The 22409-nt window shown below is 45.0% G+C and overlaps 2 protein-coding genes across 44 annotated transcripts in view; one reads left to right on the forward strand and one right to left on the reverse strand.

The window, feature by feature from the left end:
• Positions 1-22409, forward strand: part of PER3 (period circadian regulator 3) — a 94774-nt gene that overhangs the window by 67412 nt on the left and 4953 nt on the right. For 26 of the 43 annotated variants that reach the window (XM_078330290.1, XM_054236892.2, XM_078330270.1 and 23 more), the window contains one exon: positions 94-2568. In XM_078330290.1, the coding sequence (XP_078186416.1) occupies positions 94-171 (78 nt within the window). In that variant the 3' untranslated portion in view covers positions 172-2568. Of the gene's footprint in view, positions 1-46; positions 2569-2679; positions 2802-5215; positions 8339-22409 lie in introns of those variants that run through there. The other 17 variants (XR_004727381.3, XR_013519763.1, XR_013519764.1 and 14 more) reach the window with 4 other exon arrangements.
• UTS2 (urotensin 2) lies at positions 3827-9572 on the reverse strand. The gene is made up of 4 exons (XM_035252955.3): positions 9415-9572; positions 7313-7423; positions 5545-5588; positions 3827-4089 (listed from the first exon to the last, which is right to left on the reverse strand). The coding sequence occupies exons 1-4, from the start codon at positions 9515-9517 to the stop codon at positions 3979-3981; spliced, it is 369 nt and encodes a 122-aa protein (XP_035108846.3). The 5' UTR covers positions 9518-9572; the 3' UTR covers positions 3827-3978.

Genomic DNA, 22409 nt, shown 5'->3' on the forward strand with positions numbered 1-22409 from the left:
GAAACATGTTGCTTGACCAGCCTTTTACTGTTTTAAAACTCTTCAGGTGACATTGACATCAGCTAACGCACCTGCTTTTGTTCTTTTTTGGAGGCCTGTGTCACTTGCGAAAGTGCAGATTCAGGTGATGATGCAGCCACATCCAGTGGTCAGGCAGAAGACAGCAGCTGAGTGACTGAGGATGAACCTTCGTATACCCTTTCCAAGACATGTTACACAAACAGACCTTTTTAAGTCCTGGACTTTTAAATATTTGACCATGAAGTTATCAGTGAATGTTAAGATTTTTTCTTCTTGATTTTTTTAATACACATAATCTTTTTGAAGCAGATGTTGTATACAAAGTCTTACTTCTCTTTGTTCCTGATACATTAAAATGGCCAATGAGGCTCTTTCTCTAGTTGAGTTGTCTTCTAAAGAGATTGGATGGCCTCTAAAGAGGTATGTGGATCTCTAGTTCAGATGTCACCCAGAATAAATTATAATTAGAAGTCTAGCTAGAATGAGCCCCAGACCTTAGCATGATTTATTTTGTTCTGTTACATAAGTCATTTTCACCTAGAGTGCTGGAAGAACTCTCGTCTGCAGGTTGTATACTTTTCATAATGGTTTGCGTAAATGTAGTACATTCATGTAGGCTTTGTTCAACCTGGCATTCCCCTGCTTAAGATAAAACATTCCGGTTTTCTCACAGCACATTAGCACATACTGTCCATTAGCATATCTGGGATAACCAGGTTTTGAGGGTTGAGTTTTAATCTTCATCCTTGCAGATGCCTTTCCTATTGATTTTCCACCTTCCAGTGAAATTCTGAAAGTCGTATCTTAAACATTGATCAGCTTACCATGGGCTAACTCTTTTGAGAGTTTAAGTTAGCATTTACATATGTAATGTTAAAATGAAAGAGCTGCTTATTCAACCAATGATGTTGCCCTTTTGAATGTTTTTGTTGAATTGTAAAGTTTCACAAGTAATGTAAAAGCTAGTATCGTTCTTGTATACTTCTGTGTTTAAATTTTCATTCTTAACAAAACAGTTAACTCTTTATTTCCAATCAATTTATACAAAAGAGGTCACTCCAGCCCTACCAGAGGCCTGATTTGGCTCTGCCTTTGTTTGCCCTTGAACAGGGGTAAGTGTCCTGGGGATTGCACAGGAGAAAACGTCCAGGCGAGTTCAGTTGTCCTTCCCACAAGGCCCTCTGGTTCCATCAGTCAGTGCTTTCTATGGCGGTTATAGTTGTGTCTTTTAAGAAGTGAGCGCGATTGTCTGATAAATCCGCTCACTTTCTGGTGCTCTTTAGAGAAGTTCCTGATTCCTTCTCAAACTTGGAATGATAGATGAAATTCACACCCCTGGAGGTCAGGGAAAAAAAATACAAAATGAAGGTTACAGTAAGCTTTTGTCTTTATATAACTTGCAACAAACTAACATTTTTTTCTTCCCCTTTATTTGTTTTTGTTTCTTGTGGTTTAGGGAAATGCTTCTTTCTCATTTGAAGTGTTACAGCTTTTTGTAAATTCATCGTATTAATGATTAGGAAAATCAACCTTTTTAATCCACGATTACCATCCCCATAGCTCAGATTTTCTTTCGGAGTACTGGTTTTCTGGATGGTAATTCCATCTTAAGGTGTCAGAACTATTTTCAAATGCTGCCTCTGACAGTTCTTGAATTTTCTGATATTAAGCAGTTCCATGCACATATTCCCGTTTTATAAATAGCTCTCATATTCTGCTCCATCTTGATACTTAAGTGATTTCTGAAGCCTTTGTGTATGTGTTGATCAGGTTGTGTGGTATTTTTGCTTGATGAAAAAATCACATTTGAAACAACCAGTTGTTAGATTGTCAGTGATCTTCTGTAGTAATAAAGTTTTTGCTTCTGTAAATAAAAACAATATCTGTAGCTATCAGGATTATTGTGTATTCATATACGCCTGTTTTAAGCCTTATGTTCTCTAATAGAAGCCTTTCTTTTCCATTGTTTCTGGGTATCTGTATTATCCAAATGTGCTCATTTCTTGGCCTTAGTACACATTTTCTGGAGTACATGTTATACGAGGTTTCATTGGAAACTGGTGCTTGTCACAGAACTGTCAGAGCATGAGGAGCGCTCCTGTTGTGGGTAGATGTGTCCACACACTCGGGTTGCACCTGCTGCTGGCGGTGAGCGGGGGCTCCGCAGCTGGACCACCGCCCCCCAAGGGGGCTCTCCCCAGTTTAAACTTTGTTGTTCAAATTTATTAACTTTTTATATTAATGACTATAGAAAATGGTAGTAAACATGTATATTATAGGCTTCAGTGTTTACATAAATGTTATCCAGAAGCTGTATTTTCTTTGGTCAGAGGTCAAGATTTATGAAAAACAAGATGCTGTCTGAATGGAATCATTTTGCAATTGAGTGAAACTTCATTATAATTCACAGTGTATATTTAATCCAAATTGAAATTTTGTTTCAACTGAATGTATAATTAACTCTGAATTTGTTTTTAATCATTAGTAATACTCGAATTGGATATCTTTTTAAGTAAAAACAATAAACTGTGTACATGTAAAACATGAGACATTGTCCTTCCCTGTGTTGACAGATCTTTGAGTGTGTGTTCTGTATCATTTAGAGCTGTTTCTTGTGGTCTGCTGGAGCCCTCACATTGGTTAACCTTGCTTTTTCAGCCACATTCTGTGTTCGCATTGGCCAGTGTGAGCGCCTACTGTATGGAGGACGAAGATGCAGGCACTTGGGAATGTATTGGCTTATTTAACCCATTTATACCGAATGTTCCATTATTGGAATGGTAAGCTTGTGGGAGTTATTTATATCCTACTGCTCAAAGTTATCGCCAAGGTCTGATTTTTCACACACACACACACAGACACACACACAAAATCCAATCTCCAACATAAATGGATTAGTCCCCATTTCAGCACTCTGAAGAATGTATTGGGTCCTGAATATATGTACATATTTTTAATACTTATTTTAATGTCAGATTTAAAATTTGGTTATCAAAATTTCTCTTAATAGATTTTGTAGGGTGAACCTGTGTACAAGATCTGACTGTATAACTCGTGGCAACAAAACCTAGAAATTAAAATATAGAACAAGATCCTGAAGCCAACAGAGCTTTTTAAAGTTTCACCTTTCAGACCATTTGCACCTTTTTTTTCTGTAACAAAAACCGTGACAAGAAGAGCAGGAAGAAAAATAGTGAAGTATACTTTACATGTGTACTACTCTGACAGGTGCTAGTCTAAGTGCTTGACGTGATTTAATCCTCATAGCTACCCTGTGAAATAAGCATGGTTATTGTCCTCATTTCACAGAGAAGTAAACTGAGGCAAGGGGAGTTAAATAACTGGGTCAAAGACACAGCTGGTATGCAGTGGGAGTAGGAATCAATCCAGAAACCTGACGGGAGAGCCCGTCTCTGCATCATCACCTGATATCACTAAAATGAGTAGGGTTTCATCATGTTGCCCAGGATGGTCTCAAACCCTTGAGCTCAAGTGATCAACCCACCTCAGCCTCCCAAAGGGCTAGGATTACAGGCATGAGCTACTGTGCCTGGCCATGCTTTATTTTTTAAGCAGTATGTTCTCTTTTTTAAGGGTTGAGAGGACATCATAGCTAAGATACGTAGTTTATTTAAATGATTTGTCATTTAACAAGTTTAACTTTCATGATTTTTTCTTCGTGTTTGCTTCTGTTCATTTATTAGCTTCGCTTCTGCATTTTCAAAGAATTTTCTAGGATAAATGGAAGAAAGGAATAATTTTAAATTTTCCGGACATGTTTATAGGGAAAATAACCACTCCGGTATGTGCAAAACATAGAGGATTTATTTTCCAGGTGAAAATGAACGGGATAGTTTGCCTGGTTTTTCTCCACACTGTTTTCAAATCAAGCATTGTTTTATCTTTCATGTTCTAAGGTGGGTGTTTCTGAGCTGACTAATAGATGCTGATTTCACTTCAGACACAGTATTTCCAGAAGCAATCAGGAGTCTCACGTTTCTTGTATGGTTTCCTGGTTCTGGCCAAAAGATGACTCAGTAAAATGTTAAGATCTTGTCCAGAGGAAGCCTGAAACGAAAACAATCCAAAAAAAAAAAAAACAAAACAGATAAGTTACCAACGAAATGAAGAGTTCTGCACACAAAAAAAGAATCTTTAGTCAAGACAGCGGACTTCTTAAAAGTATTTGCATTTTTCCCTGGACTGTAATTGTAACGAGTGTCCCGGGCCCAGTGGGACACTCTCCTGTGCCCACCTCCCCGCCTCTAACGAGTGTGCCTCCAGTCTGTTCAGACAAGTGATGGTCATGAATTTTCCTAAACACTCATTGACTAGTTTCTATTTAAATCATGTCAGTGGCTGGGCGGGCTGCTCACACCTGTAATTCTAGCACTTTAGGAGGCCGAGACGGGAAGGTCACTTGAGCTCAGGAGTTCAAGACCAGCCTGGGCAACTTGGTAAAAGTCCATCTCTACAAAAATTGGCTGGGTGTGGTGGTGGGCTCCTGTAGTCCCAGCTACTCAGGAGGCTGAGGCATGAGAATTGCTTGAACCTGGGAGGTGGATGTTGCAGTGAGCTGAGATCACACCACTGCACTCCAGCCTGGATGACAGAGTAAGACCCTGTCTCAAAAATTAAAAAAAAGTCAGTAACATGTTCTGTGCATTTATTATCTTCTGTGTAAAATATTGTATTGTTTGTATTGTACTGTGTTGTGTTGTATTGTATTCTTTTGAGATGGAGTCTCACTCTGTTGCCTGCGTTGGAGGGCAGTGGCGCCATCTCAGCTCACTGCAACCTCCACCTCCCGGGTTCAAGTGATTCTCCTGCCTCAGCCTCCTGAGTAGCTGGGATTACAGTTGGATGCCACCATGCCCGGCTAAGTTTTGTATTTTTTTTCTAGAGACAGGGTTTCACTATGTTGCCCAGACTGGTCTTGAACTCCTGGCCTCAAGTGATCTGCCTGCCTCAGCCTCCCAAAGTGCTGGGATGACAAGCCTGAGCCACTGCACCCAGCCTCCTGCACATTGTTCATGTCAATGTCTGGGGCATGGCCTTCTTCCATGAGATGTTATTGCATTGCTCTCCATGCTTTCATGTGTATGGGCATCAGCTGGGGATCTTGTTAAGATGCAGACTTTGCTTCTGTGGCGCTAGGTGGCCCTGAAATTCTGCATTCCTCACTGGCTTCCAGGCGCTCCTGGTGCTGCTGGCGGGGCCGCGTGTTAGATGGCAGATGAGAGCACAGGTGAATGCCAGGCTGGCCAGCAGGAACCTCGTCTATTTTTTTCATTCTTTCACAACCAGTTTGATCTACCCAAAACAGGCACTGGTAAGTTCTTGTTGCATTCAGATCGCATATCAATCAAAATTTGGAAAAATTAATGCTTTGAAATAATGCTGGCCAATTATTTTAAGGTGTGGTTTCCACCAAGAACACTCCTCATTCATGAATTCAGAGTCCTGTAAAATTAGTACAGAACGTTCACCTTCTAAACCTCACTGATAAATAGAGTCACTCACCTTTCCCAAATTTCCTCCTGGGTTAAAAATGTTGGTTCTTGAGTCTGAAAAACAGTTTGAAACCAATTCATCAGATCCGTTGTTTCTCCGGTATGTTTGTTTTAATGTATACACACGTGCATGTATAACATTACTAAATTATGACTGGCTTCTAGTCTCTGTGCACACTGCAGCCAGATTTTCTTGAATGCAGACAGGCACTCACAAAAGTCACTGCATTTTCCTCAGTAACTTAGCAGTCCAGTAGCTCATCAAAGACATAACAAATGAACTCCTGTCTATTAAACAATGCCTATTAAAAGGCTCAATTTTTTTTTTTTTTTTTTTTTTTTTGAGACGGAGTTTCACTCTTGTTACCCAGGCTGGAGTGCAATGTCACGAACTCAGCTCACCGCAACCTCCGCCTCCTGGGTTCAGGCAATTCTCCTGCCTCAGCCTCCTGAGTAACTGGGACTACAGGCACGTACCACCATGCCCAGCTAATTTTTTGCATTTTCGGTAGAGACGGGGTTTCACTGTGTTGACCAAGATGGTCTTAATCTCCCAACCTCGTGATCCATCTGCCTCAGCCTCCCAAAGTGCTGGGATTACAGGCGTGAGCCACCGCGTTCAGCCCAATTTTTTTTTTTTTTTTTTTTTTTTTTAAGACAGTCTCGCTCTGTCACCCAGGCTGGAGTGCAGTGGTGAGATCTTGGCTCACTGCAACCTCTGCCTCCTGGATTCAAGCAATTCTTCTGCCTCAGCCTCCCTAGTAGCTGGAATTACAGGCACCTGCCACCACGCATGGCTAATTTTTGTATTTTCAGTAGAGACGAGGTTTCGCCATGTTGGGCAGGCTGGTCCTTAACTCCTGACCTCAAGTGGTCTGCCGACCTCGGCCTCCCAAAGTGCTGGGATTACAGGTGTGAGCCACCGTGCTCAGCAAAAGGCTCAATTTTGTTTCCAGAACTTCCTGAGCACTTGTGTCAATGCTTGGAGGAATGTGGCCGTGGGGGAATACGCTGACAGTTTATTGATTATTTTCTGTGTGACTCGACATTTTACTTGTCTTGACTTATTGACTCTTCACAAGTTATCTTCTGAGGTGGAAACTTACCGTGTCTGATTACAGATTAAGAAACTGGACCACAGAAAGATTACTTTGTTTAATGTTTCAGTAAGTGGGAAACCAGGATTTTAAATTGCATTCACTGGAAACTGGAATAATTACTACCCTCCCAAAAATAAAAGTCCACACAGAAAGACAAAATGCTGAGATGCCAAAGGTCGTGGCACATGCAAGGAGCTGCTGCAGAAAAGCTGGTTGCAGAGACCAGAGGGTAGCGTGTTGTTAACTACTTATTTTATATAGCTGGGTTTTTTGTTTTTTGTTTTTGAGATGGTGTCTCACTCTGTCACCCAGGCTGGAGTGCAGTGGCGTGATCTTGGCTCAGTGCAACCTCTGCCTCCCGGGTTCAAGTGATTCTCCTGCCTTGACCTCCCAAGTAGCTGGGGTTACAGGTGCACACCACCACGCCCAGCTAATGTTTTATATTTTTAGTAGAGACAGGGTTTCACCATGTTAGCTGGGCTGGTCTTGAACTCCTAACCTTGTTATTCGCCTGCCTCAGCCTTCCAAAGTGCAGGGATTACAGGCGTGAGCCACCACCCCGGCTATATAACTCCTCTTTACATTCCAAGATAGGGCTTTGCCTCTTCTAGACAAGGACAGATGGTAAGTTCAGTAGCAATTAAATCAGACATGCTATAAACACGAGAAGATTTTTACCTGCTTTCCTGAGAACATCCCCTCTTTCCACACCCAGCACCTCTGGCAATATCTGCAGAAGGGAAGCTCTTCCTAGTTCCTCCAGAGATAATGGCACATCTTCATCAGGTGCTACAGAGTGAAAACAGATACTTGCAATTTGGTTCATCCTTCAATTAGCTATTTCTGTTCCTTGTTATCTTTGGAGAGAACCAGAGATAGGGAGATGAACACCAGAAAAACTTACGACACTAAGTTCGTGATGTGTCATTAGTATATTCTAAAAGAGAAGTGGAAATGCTGCCATCCCGCGTGCCAGCCGGCACAACGGGAAGCCGGGAGGCGTGGATCGGACGCCTGCGTGAAGCGCCAAGCCCCGCCACTGCCTTGAACACGAGCTCAGGGCTGAGCCATAGGCTCTCTCAAAACCGTTTTGGTTCAAAAAGTCGGACTCTCCCTCATTTCTACTTATCTACTGCTGCTTACTGCCCTTCTGCTTTTAGATATTAGAGTGGGGAAATTGGAGTGAGAGAAGACATAAAGATTGTTTATTTTCTTCCTATAAAGCCAGTAGGATGACATCACCTCTTTCTTACTGAACCTCAATATTTCAATACAGTTATTAGAATCAGCTTCAAAATAATCTGTAAGGAACTCGATTGTGGCATTTCCTTTGTGAAAAGTGGCCGACCAGATGGAGTATAGAATGTATGGTAAGTGCGCATAAGATGTGTGGAACGGGCACTCCGGGGTGTGTTAAAGTGTGTGTGCGGTGTGGTAAGTGCAGCCCTGCCACTGTGCTGCAATTCAAGGCTGTGGGAGTCGGGGTGGAAGGCCGCGTGCAGCATCGCCACTCCGCAGGCTTACAAATCACTGCAACCTGGATTGGAGGATGGGGAAGAGCTCATCATAAAGGCAGCTGAGCACATTCATAGCACGTCTGAAGAATGTTAATGAAATCTATAAAACTTGATCATCTGTAAGTGCTGATGTCATGAACGCTCATTTCTAGAGAAATAAATGAGAACAAATTCTGAGCTAAGCTGCCACTTGGTGGAATCTGAGTGAGATGCTACACTCATTTCACCTACGTTTCTTAAATTACGTGTAGATTTTTGAAGATGACAGTAATATCTGAATATTTTCATTTCTTATTTCATCTTGAGATGTGCACTGTTTCTTTGTAAGCAGCAGCCATTCAGTAATTGAATGCCTGTGTTTGACCATTAGAGGACCGCCAGCAATCATCTCAGTGACTTGGGAAGTTGATTGACAGTGCTTTATGACCGTGCCGGTAATCATCAGAAAGCTGCTTGGGATGAACTTTTAGAGGCTAGAAATTTAGAAACTCCATGGCTTAGAGGAGCGTTTTTGTTTTGTTTTGTTTTGTTTCTTTCTTTATTTAAAAAAAGTCTAGAAGGACTCAAGATTTAAGACAAGATTAAATCCAGTTCAGATTTCGATGGAGCCTAATACCCCAGCATTAGCCTTTTCATTTCTTAACTAAATGGAAAGATAATGGCAAGATGAGTCCTACTTGACTGATATATTTTTTAACTTAACTTAGACTTAAACTGAATTAACTTAAAAGGAAACGATCAACATACTTGGAAACCTATGAACTCCTAGCTCCCTAGTTTGTCATTTAAAACAAAAATTTAATGAACATTTTTGTTTCATGGAACACACATCAGATGATTTTTTTAACATAATATAAGGTAAAACAAATAAATCCATTATAAATCTATAATTAGAACAACCAGTGCTTCAGTTTATTTAAAGTAAAAACTAAAAGTAATAATGTTTTAAATTGCATGCAATTTTTAAAATTGGAAAAAATTATATTACCCAAAGCAAGAGTCTGAACTACAGAGGCAACCTGAAACAAAATATTCTCCCTCTCCTCCTTTTACATTATAGAGAGGGAGAGAGAAAAAATAACTGTATGCATTTCTACATCTAAAACGTGTGGTGAGGATCCTCTAATATTCTTTTCAAAGCTGGAAGTACTGATAGAACAAGACCCAAAACCCCTTTGAGCAGGAATCCCATTCTTATCTCTAACGTTGAATTTAAGACCGGTGAAGGCTCTTTCAATAACACAAAGGGGAAAAAAATCTTACCTGAGAGCTGAAGGGATACTTCCCTGGAGTCAAGGAGAGGAAGAGATAAGAGAGGGTTTAAGAGTCCTATGAAGAGCAAACAGCAGGAGACCAGCTTATACATGATGGCTGCGAGATAGACTTCCTTCTTGGCTTCTTTTGTAGAGAACTCTCAACTTGCTCCTTCTCATTCTGCTCACTGATTATATATATCATCCTATGACCTCACATCATCCTCTCCAAAAAAATTAAATAAATTCATTGGCTATGGAGGCTAAAAGGCAATCACTTAGCATTGATGTAATTTTTCAAGGTAACAAGTCATAGACAATAAATTAACTGTCTTGTTGCCTAGTGTCCAAAGTAGGTATTATATAAAGAACAGTGAGTTTATAAATCTGGCAAAAAGAAGTAACTTACAGCAATAAATAATGAATTAAAGAAAGGATTGGATACGAGTTGAAGTGACCAAAGCAGAGAGATGTGGATTTACGAGTCCAAGCAGAAGTGACGCAGAGTATGACATGAAATACGTTGGTTTCCATTTTTTAATCTTTCATGAGTGTGTAGATGAGATGCTATGTTGTGTTCAGGGCTGCCATCCCTGAAAAATGACAATCTGTGGATTAAAACTTAAAACCAGCTATTTCCTTTAAAATAGGGAAACATTAGAATACGTAGCAAACATCGCTCAAGGCTCAAGACAATTCTGTACCTACACATGGCTTCGTGGGAAGCCACAAGCACTGGAGTCTTCTGAGAAAGGAAATAACTTCATAAAGTTGAATATTATTCAGCAAGGAGGGTTGAAGGACTTACCCCAGAAAGCTCACTGAGAAATATCTCCAGAATGTGGCCTCTACTCCTAACAGTATTCTGCCCTGGCTGCTCCAAGCCTGGATGGGTGGAAAGATCTCCTGACAGGCGTACTTAAGTCTGCCTTCAGGCCTGCACAGGCTCACCACAGCAGAGTGATGCCAGAAGCATCTGCATAAGTCAGATCACAGCAGTTCTTCACTCAAAACTTTCTGTGGACCTACACATAAAAGTTATGAAGATAGGCTAGGCACGGTGGCTCATGCCTGTGATTTCACCACTTTGGGAGGCTGAGACGGGAGGATCGCTTGAGCTTAGGAGTTCAAGACCAGCCTGGGCAACATAGAGAAACACTATCTCTACCAAAAATACAAAAATTAACCAGGTATGGGTGCATGCCTGTATCACTTGAGCCTCGGAAGTTGAGGTTGTGTGAGCCAAGATTGCACCGCTGCATTCCAGCCTGGGTGACAGAGCAAGACCCTGCCTCAAAAAAAAAGTGGTTACAACGAAATAATAGAACTACTAGGGGAAAAAAACATGAACACCTTCACAACCTCAGGTTAGGCAAATATTTCTTAGACAAGACACAACCACACAGAAAAAAAAATTGAGGCAGGAGGAGTAAGAGATCTATTGTACTTCACCATGACTCTAGTTAATAACAGTGTATAGTTGAAGATTTCTAAAAATCGATTTTGTGTTCTCAACACAAAAAAATGCTGAGAATGTGAAGTGATAGACATGTGAATTAGCTTGATTCAGCCATTCCTCAATGTGTGCATGTATCAAAACTCCATGAAGGGCCAGGTGCAGTGTCTCACACCTTTAATCCCAGCACATTGGGAGGCTGAGGTGGGTGGATCTCCCGAAGTCAGGAGTTCAAGACCACCCTAGACAACATGGTGAAACCCCCTGCCTCTACTAAAAATACAAAATTAGCAGGGCTAAATTAGCAGGTGCCTGTAATACCAGCTACTCGGGAGGCCGAGGCAGGAGAATTGCTCAAACCTGGGAGGCAGAGGTTGCAGTGAGCTGAGATCACACCACTGCACTCCAGCCTAGGAGACAAGAGTGAAATTCCATCTCAAAAAAAATAAAAAGGATGTATACTATAGATTCCATTGTTGTAAATCAGTACATAGATGGACAAAATCAATTAACTGGCACCTGGGATTGGAGATGGGGGGGATTGATTACAGGGAGACAGGGGAGCTTTTGGGGGTAATGAAAATGTTCTATTTCTTGATCAAGGCAATGGCTATATGGATTTACACATTGGTCAAAACCCATCACTTAAAATGGGTGCATTTTATTGATGTAGAAAATCTCCACTGCCACCTCATTTCATGTTTGACCTCTCCTAATACTATTCCCCCCATCCCCACCCCAGCATCCTCCACTCCAGACATTCTCAACTCCTTGCTGCTCCATAAACATGCTTCTGCCGCAGGACCTTTGCAGTGGCTTACCCATCTGCCTGGAATGTGCCTTCCCTGACAGGTGCACAGCTACTCCCTCACCTTCGTCAAGTGTTTGCCAGACTATTCCCTTTACATGAGGCCTTCCCAGGCCAACCCACCCCTATCCACTCTTGCCTTACTCTGAATTTTCCGTATCACAGCACCTTCTATCACATTATTATTATTATTACCTTTTTTTTTTAAGACAGAGTCTCACTCTGTCACCCAGGCTAGAGTACGATGGCGCAATCTCAGCTCGCTGCAATCTCTGCCTCCCAGGTTCCAGCGGTTCTCCTCCTCAGCCCCCCAAGCAGCTGGGATTACAGGTATGTAAGAGCATACCCAGCTAATTTTTTCTATTTTTAGTAGAGACAGGGTTTCACCATGTTGGCCAGGCTGGTCTTGAACTCCTGGCCTTAAGTGATCCACCTGCCTCAGCCTCCTAAAGTGTTGGGATTACAGGTGTGAGCCACCACACCTGGCCATTATTATTATTATTTTGAGACAGAATCTCATTCTGTCACCCAGGCTCAAGTTCAGTGGTATGATCATGGCTCAATGCAGCCTTGACCTCCCAGGCTCCAGCAATTCTACCTTGGCTTCCCAAGTAGCTGTAACCACAGGCACATGCCGCCACGCCCAGCTAATTTTTTTTCTTGGTACAACTGTGTTGCCCAGGCTGGCCTCGAACTCTTGATCTCAAGGGCTCCTCCTGCCTTAGCCTCAGCCTTCCAATACTCTGGGATTACAGGTGCAAGCCAACATGCATGGCTTTTTAAATTTTTTGTACAGACATGGTCTTGCTATGTTGCCCAGGCCGCTCTCACACTCACATTCCTGGTCTCAAGAGATTCTCATGCCTTGGCCCCCTGTAGTGCTGGGATTCCAGGCATGAGCCTCCACACCTGGCTACTGCACTATTTCATGTAGTTACTCTTCATAGTAGGCAGACTCAGTAAATCTTTGTTGAATCAGTGAGTGGGGCGCCAACCCTATGGGAGTCTCTGTTTAGGGGAAAGAACAGTGAATAAAACAAAAAGTTTCTACTTTCATGAATTTTTGGACTGGAAGGGACAGACAACAACATGAATATGTGCCATAGGAATTGTTTATTACCATGAAGAGCAGTGACAAGGAGACAATCCAGGGGGCAGGTGGTCAGGGCAGGTGTGATTTCAGACAGGGCCCTTGGGACACTCTGGGAGCAGATTCCTGAGACAGCAAAGCAAGAAAGTGAAGGTAGTCCCTGGGCGGGGGCCTGCTGCTGACAGTTGGGGAACCTTCCAGAACGCCCATGAATCGGACCTTAAAAAGTACTCTTACAAAATTGATCTTGGAAACCAGAGAGGGTTGGACAAAACTCCTGCCTTTAGCCCTCCTTAGAGTAAGGTGCACTCCTGATAAAGCCGGGTTCTCTCCTTTTGAAATTGTGTATGGAAGGGCACCTCCTATACTACCCAGGTTAAAGAATGCCCATTTGGCAACAATATTCCAGGGAAATCTCTTACGAGTACTTGCAGTCTCTCCAACAGCTGCAGGGCATCATCCAGCCACTTGTTTGGGGAGTACACCCTAATCTGGTTCCTGATCTCGCTGGGCCCTGCCACCCCTTCCAACCTGGTGACCTGGTATATGTCAAAAAGTTCCAGAAAGAAGGACTCACCCCTGCCTGGAAAGGGCCTCACACCATCACCCTCACCACCCCAACAGCCCTGAAGGAACCATAGGGTGGGGCCCACTCAGACTCTGTAGCTTTCACTGTGGAGCCACAAACTGGATTCTTAGACGCAAGCCTCTAAGGTCCCCACACACTCACACATGCACGCACACATGCACTCAGAGCTTATTACAGTCTTTTTGCACTTTGTAAACAGTTTAAACCCTGAAGAACTTTTTACCTCCTTTGTAAATATTTCAAATTGGACAGAAACCAGGGACTCTGTCCTCCAGCATCCTGGAGTAGCGACAGAGTCCAGAGGGATGGCCTCGTCAGGGCTAGACCCCTCCAAATCAGACAGTAGGACAGAACCAGGGACCCCGGACACCCAGAGTCCAAAAACAGACAGAACCAGGAACCCTAGACCCACAGAGTTCAAAGACAGCACAGAATCAGGAACCCTGGACACCCAGAGTTCAAACACCAGAACCAGGTCCAGAGACTCTGGGGCACCCAGAGCCCCAGGTCACAGGAATCGCTGTAGTCAATTCCAGTGTCCCAGTAACTGGGCGAGCCCCGTAACTTCCAGAAATAACCAGGTCAGGCCTGACTTCCCTTCTCCGTGGAACAGGACCAGAGACTCTCAAGAATAATTTGGTGAAGCGCACCGGGAGTCGATCCACTCTCCTCTGGCAAGGAGTGGCCTATGGGGCCCTGGAACGTCTCAGGGGGCACCTCCCCTAGAGTCTACCTCCTCCCCTGGGGGAGCCTGGAACAAGCTGGCTCTGCACCTGGTGGCAAAAAATACAAATAAGAATTAGTAATTATTTCTGGGTACTCCAAATGTTATATCTGAGTGAGTTAAAAAGGAATGTGCCACAAACTAAGTTCCAGTTAAGAGTCCTTTATTAATAAGCCGGCGACCAAGAGATGGCAAACACTCAAAATTCTCTCAGCTCGAGGAAGGGGCTTGATTATCTTTTATACCTTGATTTAGGTAGGGGAGGGGAGTACCTAGCTGAAGCAGAATTTTACAGAAGCAGAAAAGCAGGTTAGAGGAAGGGGCTGCAGGCACAGGTGGTTTCCATACAATTCAATGATCAAAGAAAAATGGGGGTGATCAGGCTCCTTTTACACAATGATCAAGGGGAAACATTTTCCTTACAATAGCAGGGAGGAGGTATGCCAAGCAAGACACAGTACAATGGTTACAAGTGTTAAAAACAGTACACTTCAATGCTTCTAAGTGCAGCATGACCCAGCCATGCACCCAAAGGGGCTGTAGTGAGGAGGGGGAAGCCAGGTTGGAGTTTACAGCAAAGATGGAGTCAGTGATGCTAGCCCAGGGTGGCTTATTACAAGACCCGCCTGACCAACATAGTGAAACCCTGTCTCTACTAAAAACACAAAAATTAGCTGGGCATAGTGGCAGGGGCCTGAAATCCCAGCTACTCAGTAGGCTGAAGCAGGAGAATCACTTGAACCCAGGAGGTGGAGGTTGCAGTGAGCAGAGATCACATCACTGCACTCCAGCCTGGGTACAGAGCAAGACTCTATCTCAGGAAAAAAAAAAAAAGAAGAAAGAAAACAGCTGGGCGCAGTGGCTCACGCCTAGAATCTCAGCACCTCGGGAGGCCAAGGCAGGCAGATCAGCTGAGGCCAGGTATTTGAGACCAGCTAGGCCAACATGGTGAAATCCTGTCTCTACTAAAACTACAAAATTTAGCCAGGCCTGGTGGCGGGTGCCTGTAATCCCAGCTACTCGGGAGGTGGAAGCAGGGGAATTGCTTGAACCTGGGAGGCGGAGATTGCAGTGAGCCGAGATGGTACTACTGCACGCCAGCCTGGGCCACAAAGGAAGACTCTGTAGGAAAAAAAAAGAAAGAAAATAAAGCATGTTGGAAAGACAGTGGATAGCTTCCAGAATCCCAGGAAAAGTGGAGGAGCAGGGACCAGGATCCCACTGGCCTTCTGATCTCTACCCTCTGCCCTCAGTGACTTGACTCGCCCTTCTTCTTTACTTCCTCTCCCTCCTCCCCCTTGCTCTTCCCTCAACCACTCCCCCCATGTCTCCCATAATTCAACCTACTGGCACCCAATTTTGGCCTCGATGCATCAAAATGTAATTTTAGTCGTCATTAAAATAGTAACTAAAAAATTATACAAACTTGGAAAACATAAAAGAACTAGAATATCAGGTAGTTACTACTATGTTAAAAAAAAAAAGATTAACTTGTGGGCAAGCACTGGAGGTGTGTCAATTTACAAAATTGAAAACAAGGGAATTTTTTCTTTTCTTAAAATGTTTCGATGGGGCATGGTGGCTCACACCTGTAATCCTAGCACTTTCGGAGGTCGAGGCAGGAAGATTGCCAAACCCAGGAGTTTGAGACAAGCCTAGGCAACATAGTGAGACCCTGTGTCTACAAAAAGTACAGAACTTAGCCAGAAGTAGTGGTGCACCCGTGGTCTGTGCCACTTGGGAGGCTGAGGTGGGAGGATCACCTAAGCCTGAGAGATTGAGGCTGCAGTAAGCCATGATCAGGCCATTGCACTCCAGCCTGGGTAACAGAGGGAAACCTTGTCTCCAAAAAAAAAAAAAAAAAAGTTGTTTTACATATACATGTATGTATGAATGTGTATGTCTGTCCATGTATTACATGTGCACATTTATGTACACGTAAAACCCTCACAAAGTCTCACCAAGAGGAAGGAGGGACTCAAGCTAAGAGACAGGGGGTCTTTGAGGACCCGTGAGGACCATTTCAAAAAGAGGTGGGAGGTGAATGCCTGGGCTCCAAGGAAGACACTGTTTGCCAAGCTTTGTCATTCCCTGGTGACGCAGGGGGAACTTCTGACAGTTATTAGTGATGGTTTTACAGCATGGCCTAATTAAGTTACTACTAAAGGCTTATGCTTAAAAGAAAAATAGCTTCTTTCCTGCCACAGACCATCAATGACAGTGTCACCTTGTCCCAGAAAGGTACTGAGCACGTCATTCCACCCTATGGCCCTTGCACTAAGCAGCATGGCTTTGCATCCGTGCCAGGACGCACATGAGTGACGGCCACCCTGAGAGGTGGCATTCCTCTAGTTAGCTGCCAACAAAGTACCTTCTGAAGAGAGGCATTTTCTGTGTGTCATAAAGAAGTAAACTATTAATATTTGGGGTGACTTTTGCCCATGGAGCACTCCTATCCACTGGATAAGCATAGCACAAAAATTACAAACCTCTTTTCAGTTTTTGTTTTGAAATTGATCTAAACTCCCTCTCCTGTCCTGCCACGTGGTCTCTGCACATACCAGCTCCCCCTTGTCCCAACTACTCAGGAGGCTGAGGTGGGAGGATGGCCTGATCCCAAAAGGCAGAGGCTGCAGTGAGCCAAGATTGTACCACCGCACACCAGTTTGGGTGACAGAGCAAGATACTGTCTCAAAATAAATAAATATATATATGTATAGCAATGAGGATACAAAAAACTGTTTCTTAAACAGGGAGCGATGGTATTCACTCACTCACTCAACAAGCACGATTGAGCTTGTGCCAGGGACTGTGTGGGGTCCTAGGGATTCAGCAGTGAACAAGACAGACAACACCTCATCAGTTTACAGTGTCAGGTGGTGATCAACGCCACAGAGAACTAAGTGGGCTCAGATGGGTGATGGGACGGAGGGCTCTTCCTGGAGAGGGTCAGCGTAGGCTTACAGGAAATGTGGAGAGAACCTCAAAGCATCTGAGCAAGAGCCTCCAGGCAGATGGAACAGCAAGTGCAAAGGCCTTGGGGTGGGATTGTGCTGGGCCTGTTTGAGGAACAGCCAGAAGGACTGTGTGGTTCAGCGTGATCAAGGGGGAGAAGGGTGGGAGTTGAGGCCAGAAAAATGCAGAAGGATAGGTCACACGGGCTCTGGAAGCTACTGTAAGGACGTTCAGTTTTAAAATGAGTGAGCTAGGAGACCCATTTTGAAGAACAGTGATTTGGCTTGGAAGTGTTGGTTTAGGGTGCCTGTGAAACCCCCGGGAGAGAGGTCAAGAAGGGAGCTGAATGCTGGCAACCTTGACAGGAGCCGTTTCAGTGGTCTCCGGGTTTGGGGGCGGGGGCGGGGGTTGAAAGTCTGGTTGGGGTGGGTCCAAGAAACAAAAGGGGCAAAAAGGTAGAAACCATGAGGACCAGGTCTTTTGCAGAGTCTTGCTGGAAAGTGGGCAAAGAAGAGGGGCGGCAGCTGGAAGACGCTGTGCTGTCAGGAGAGAGATGGCTCAAGAAGGGGGATGGCGTAGCTGGCTTTCCTGTGGTGAGCTGGACCTGATTTGCTTCTTGCCCAGGGTGTCCTCACTGCAGCCTCTGCAGCAGCCCCCAGGTCAATGCTAGTGAGTGGCAGAGCTGAGGTTTGCCCCCAGCAGCCAGGCTTGGTGCCCGTCACTGCCCTGTCCCTCAGGAAACAGCCTTGGGACAAAAGGCAGAAACGAGCAGTTCCCCAGGGGTGGTTTGGCACCGCATCTGGCAGGTGGCATGGAGTGTGAAGAACATGTGAGAGCAAATTCTGCTTATATTTCTACTTTGGTGACAAGTAGGTTTTGGACTTCAAGATTCCCCCAGGTGCTGATGGCTGGAATACTGGTTTCTTTTTTTTTCAGATGGAGTCTGGCTCTGTCACCCTGGCTGGAGTTCAGTGATGCCATGTTAACTCACTGCAACGTCCACCTCCCGGGTTCAAGTGATTCTCCTGCCTCGGCCTCCCAAGTAGCTGGGATTACAGGTGCCCACCACCACACCCAGCTAATTTTTGCATTTTTAGTAGAGAAGGGGTTTCACCATCTTGGCCAAGCTAGTCTAGAACTCCTGATCTTATGATCTACCTGCCTTGGCCTCCCAGAGTGCTGGGATTACAGGTGTGAGCCACCGTGCCTGGCCACTGGTTTCTAATAAAAGATCTCTTTGTTTTTTGTGACAGACTGAGACTCTGTCTAGAGTGCAGTGGTGAGACGTCAGTTCACAGTAATCTCTGTGTCCCTGGTGCAAGTGATTCTCCTGCCTCAGCCTCCTTAGTAGCTGGGATTATAGGCGAGCAACACCATGCCCAGCTAATTTTTGTATATATATATATATTTTTTTTTTTTTTTTTTTGAGATGGAGTTTCGCTCCTGTTACCCAGACTGGAGTGCAATGGCAGGATCTCGGCTCACAGCAACCTCCGCCTTCTGGGTTCAGGCAATTCTCCTGCCTCAGCTTCCTGAGTAGCTGGGATTACAGGCATGCGCCACCATGCCCAGCTAATTTTTGTATTTTTAGTAGAGACAGGGTTTCACCTTGTTGACCAGGATGGTCTCGATCTCTTGACCTCGTATAAGCGTGAGCCACCGTGCCTGGCCATTTTTGTATTTTTAGTAGAGAAAGGATTTCTCCATGTTGGTCAGGCTGGTCTCGAACCCCTGACCTCAGGTGATCCACAAGCCTCGGCCTCCCAAAGTGCTGGGATTACAGGTGTGAGCCACCGTGCCCTGCCTAAAAGACCTCTTTCTTCTGAGAAAAGCTCTCACAGTGGGCCTGCTAGGCCAGGCCTCTTCTGCAGTTCTCCACCGCGTCCTCCGCATGCTCCTACCTCTGGGCCTGTCTTAGTCCATTTGCTGTTGCTGTAAAAGAATACTGAGGCTGGGTAAATTATTAGGTTGGTGCAAAATTAACTGCAGTTTTGTCATTGCTTTCAATGGCAAAATCTGCAATTAATTTTGCACCAACCTTAATATTAAGAAAAGAAGCAGCTGGGCACAGTGGCTCATGCTGGTAATCCCAGCACTTTGGGAGGCTGAGGAGAGCGGATCACCTGAGGTCAAGAGTTTGAGACCATCCTGAACGTGGAGAAACCCTGTCTCTACTAAAAATACAAAAAGTTAGCTGGGATTGGTGACATGTGCCTGTAATCCCAGCTACTTGGGAGGCTGAGGCAGGAAAATCACTTGAACCTGGAAGGCAGAGGTTGTGGTGAGCTGAGATCGTGCCACTGCAGTCCAGTCTGGGCAACCAGAGCAAAACTGTCTCAAAAAAAAAAAAGAAAAGAGGCCTATTGGGCTTATAGTTCTGCAGCCTGTACAGAAGGATGGTGCCGGCATCTGCTTCTGGTGAGAGCACTCATGGCAGAAGGCAAGGGGGAGCTGGTGTGTGCAGAGACTGCATGGCAGGACAGGAAGAAAGAGAGACGGGGGTGGCCAGGCTCTCTGAACCACCATTTCTCTCAGGAACTAACAGAGCAAGAATCTACTCACTGCCCCACCCCCCAGGGAGGGCATCCATGTATTCATCCATGACCTATACCCCTCCCATGAGAGCCCACCTCCAACACTGAGGACCAAATTTCAATTTGCAAACTATGGTGGGGCCTTTGCACTGCTGTTCCCTCTACTTGGAATGCTCTCCCTCCAATAGCTACATGGCTACCATGTTCACCTCCTTCAAGTCTCTCCTCAAATAAGTAGGTGATAACATTCCAATAAGGCCTACCCTGACAGCCATTATTTCAAATTGCAGCCTGCCATCTTCCACCCCTGCATTTCCTCTTACCCAGTCTATTTTAAATGTTTTCCCATCTCACTTACCACGTCTCACTTTTGACTGTGTGTGTCAGGATTATTATGAAAGCAGAGAGTGCTGTTTGCTCACCGATGTATCCCAAGCGCCTAGAACAGCGCCTGGCCTTGGTAGGCACTGAAATGGCATTTACTAAATGGATGAACTTAGGGAAATCCTTTTAGCCTGGTGCATGGGCTCCGGATTCATTTTTATCTTATTTTAATTTATTCTATTTAGTTTCCAGCCCAAATTTATTGTCTAGTTATCCATTGCTGTGTAAGAAACCCCCACCTCCACCAAAATATATTGATTTAAGACAACCATCATTTAATTGGCTCATGAGTCTATCTATGGGTGAGCATGTGAGGCTGCTGTGGCCCAGGGTCACTCATGTGGCCCCAGCCGTCTAAGACCACCTGGCTTGCCTATCTAGAGGCTGGTGCCGACTGACAGTAGGGCTTCCCTCTCCACACGGCCTCATCCCCTGGGGGATCTGCCCGGGAGAATTCACAAGGCCTCTCAGAGCAGCAGGAGGGCAGGAGCGGAAGCTGTAACGTCTGTGCCTTGAGGCCGAGGCACAGAGGTCCTCCGGGTCACTTCCACCGCATTCTCCAGGTCACAGTGAGGCCCCAGGCCAGCCTGGATTCAAGGGCTGTTGTGTGTGTTTGTGTAGGCTGCCATCACAAAGTACCACAGACAGCTCCCATAACACAAAGTTAGTTATCACAGCTCTGGAGGCTGGAAGTCCCAGAAGGTGTCAGCAGGGCTGGTGTCTCCTGAGGCGCCTCTCCCTGGCTTGCATGTGGTCATCGTGGGGCCCAGGAACCGGTACTCCACAGTGTGGCACTTCCTCCTGCGGGACTAAAGAAGTCTAGGTCTCTCTGACCTTCCCCCTCTCCCTCCTGTCTCTCGATCCTCCGTCCCTCCCAAAGCACGAGATGAAGCTGTCCTCTGAAGGTCCCTCGCCTGCCTCATGTCTACACTCATCAAAGAAGACAATGATGACCTCCGGTCCCTGTTTTGAGTTTTCTTTAACTGAGCTCAGATCCCAGGAAGAAAGACTGACATCTGTTAACCTGCTTAGAGAGACTTTGGTCACAAACCCTTGTCTGCTCTGCAGGTTCAATAGACTGTCCCGGACCACTGTGTGCTCTTCACGCACATTGAATTCCCCTGTGCTGGAAATACATGCTCGGTGCTGCAAAGAAAAATCAGCACTGAGAAAAAGTATCTTTCAGCAACACAATTTTTACTCCCTGGACTGTAGGAAGGGTACCCTCACTAGCCATTTTGCTGTAAGAGTACAAAAACAAAGGAAAACACACAAATTTATCCCTTACGCATTTGGGGTTGTCCTTACTGCTGTGTCTGATCTCCATTGGCTGGAGCCACACCTCACAATCTAAACTAAAACCCAACTGGCTAACGGCTTAAAACTTTTCTAAACAGGTAAAAGCAATGGAGAGCTGGGACATGCCTGTGAGCACGTCCAGCACCGGTATCTTGGTTACGTACAAGGACATAGAGTGTACTATGTGCCTGTAAGCACGGCATGTCTAACAGCTGCATAGGATAGGACCTAACAAAGTTATTAGCATACTTATTCTTTAACAAGAAAGGAAACTTTAAAAAGGAACTTTTCTACTTCCCACACACTAAAAATTATGTGCTATCCCCTAAAATCATTCACACCTTTCCATCTCCCTTTTCCCTAAGAAGGGTATATAAGTATCTGTACTCCATGCACAGTGGGGAAGCTTTCTGTGATCTGCCCCTACGCCCATTAATAAACCTGTATGCTGTTTCTCCTGCTAACCTACCTTTGTCAGCTGGTTTTCTGCAAACCTCAGAGGGTGAAGGGGGACTTTCCCCTTGGCCCCCATGCTGTCTTCCCCGTGTCCTCCCACAGTGGCCTCTCTGTGTGTCTGTGTTCTGACTGCCTCTTCTCGTAAGGACACCAATCATATTGGATTAGGACCCACCCCAGTGACCTCATTTTTACCTTAATTACCTCTTACAGACCCTATCCAAATACAGGCTGAGCATGGTGGTTCTGCAGTCCCAGAACTTTGGGAGGCTGAGGTGGGAGGATCACTGGAGGCCAGGAGTTCTAGACCAGCCTGGGCAACATAGGGAGATCCCATCTTTACAAATAAAATTTTAAAAATTAGCCAGACTTGGTAGCATACACCTATGGTCCAGCTACTCAGGAGGCTGAGGTAGAAGGATCACTTGAGCCCAGGAAGTCAAAGGTGCAGTGAGCCAAGATTGTGCCACTGAATGACAGAGTAGGACCTTGTCTCAAATAAACAAATAACAGTTCCATTCTAAGATACTGGAGGTAGGATTTCAGCATATGACTGTGTGGGGGACACAGTCTGTGACAGGTGGGGAGAGAAGCTCCCCACCTCCATGAAGCACCACAGGCACCATGGAAAGGGCTCTGGACCAGGGTTGGAGGAACTGTCACAGTCAACCACGCTGACTGTGCCCATACTCTGGGCCCCCTGCCTGGTG

Source organism: Callithrix jacchus, chromosome 7 (assembly GCF_049354715.1).
Source record: "Callithrix jacchus isolate 240 chromosome 7, calJac240_pri, whole genome shotgun sequence".
Classification (NCBI taxonomy): Eukaryota; Metazoa; Chordata; class Mammalia; order Primates; family Cebidae; genus Callithrix; species Callithrix jacchus.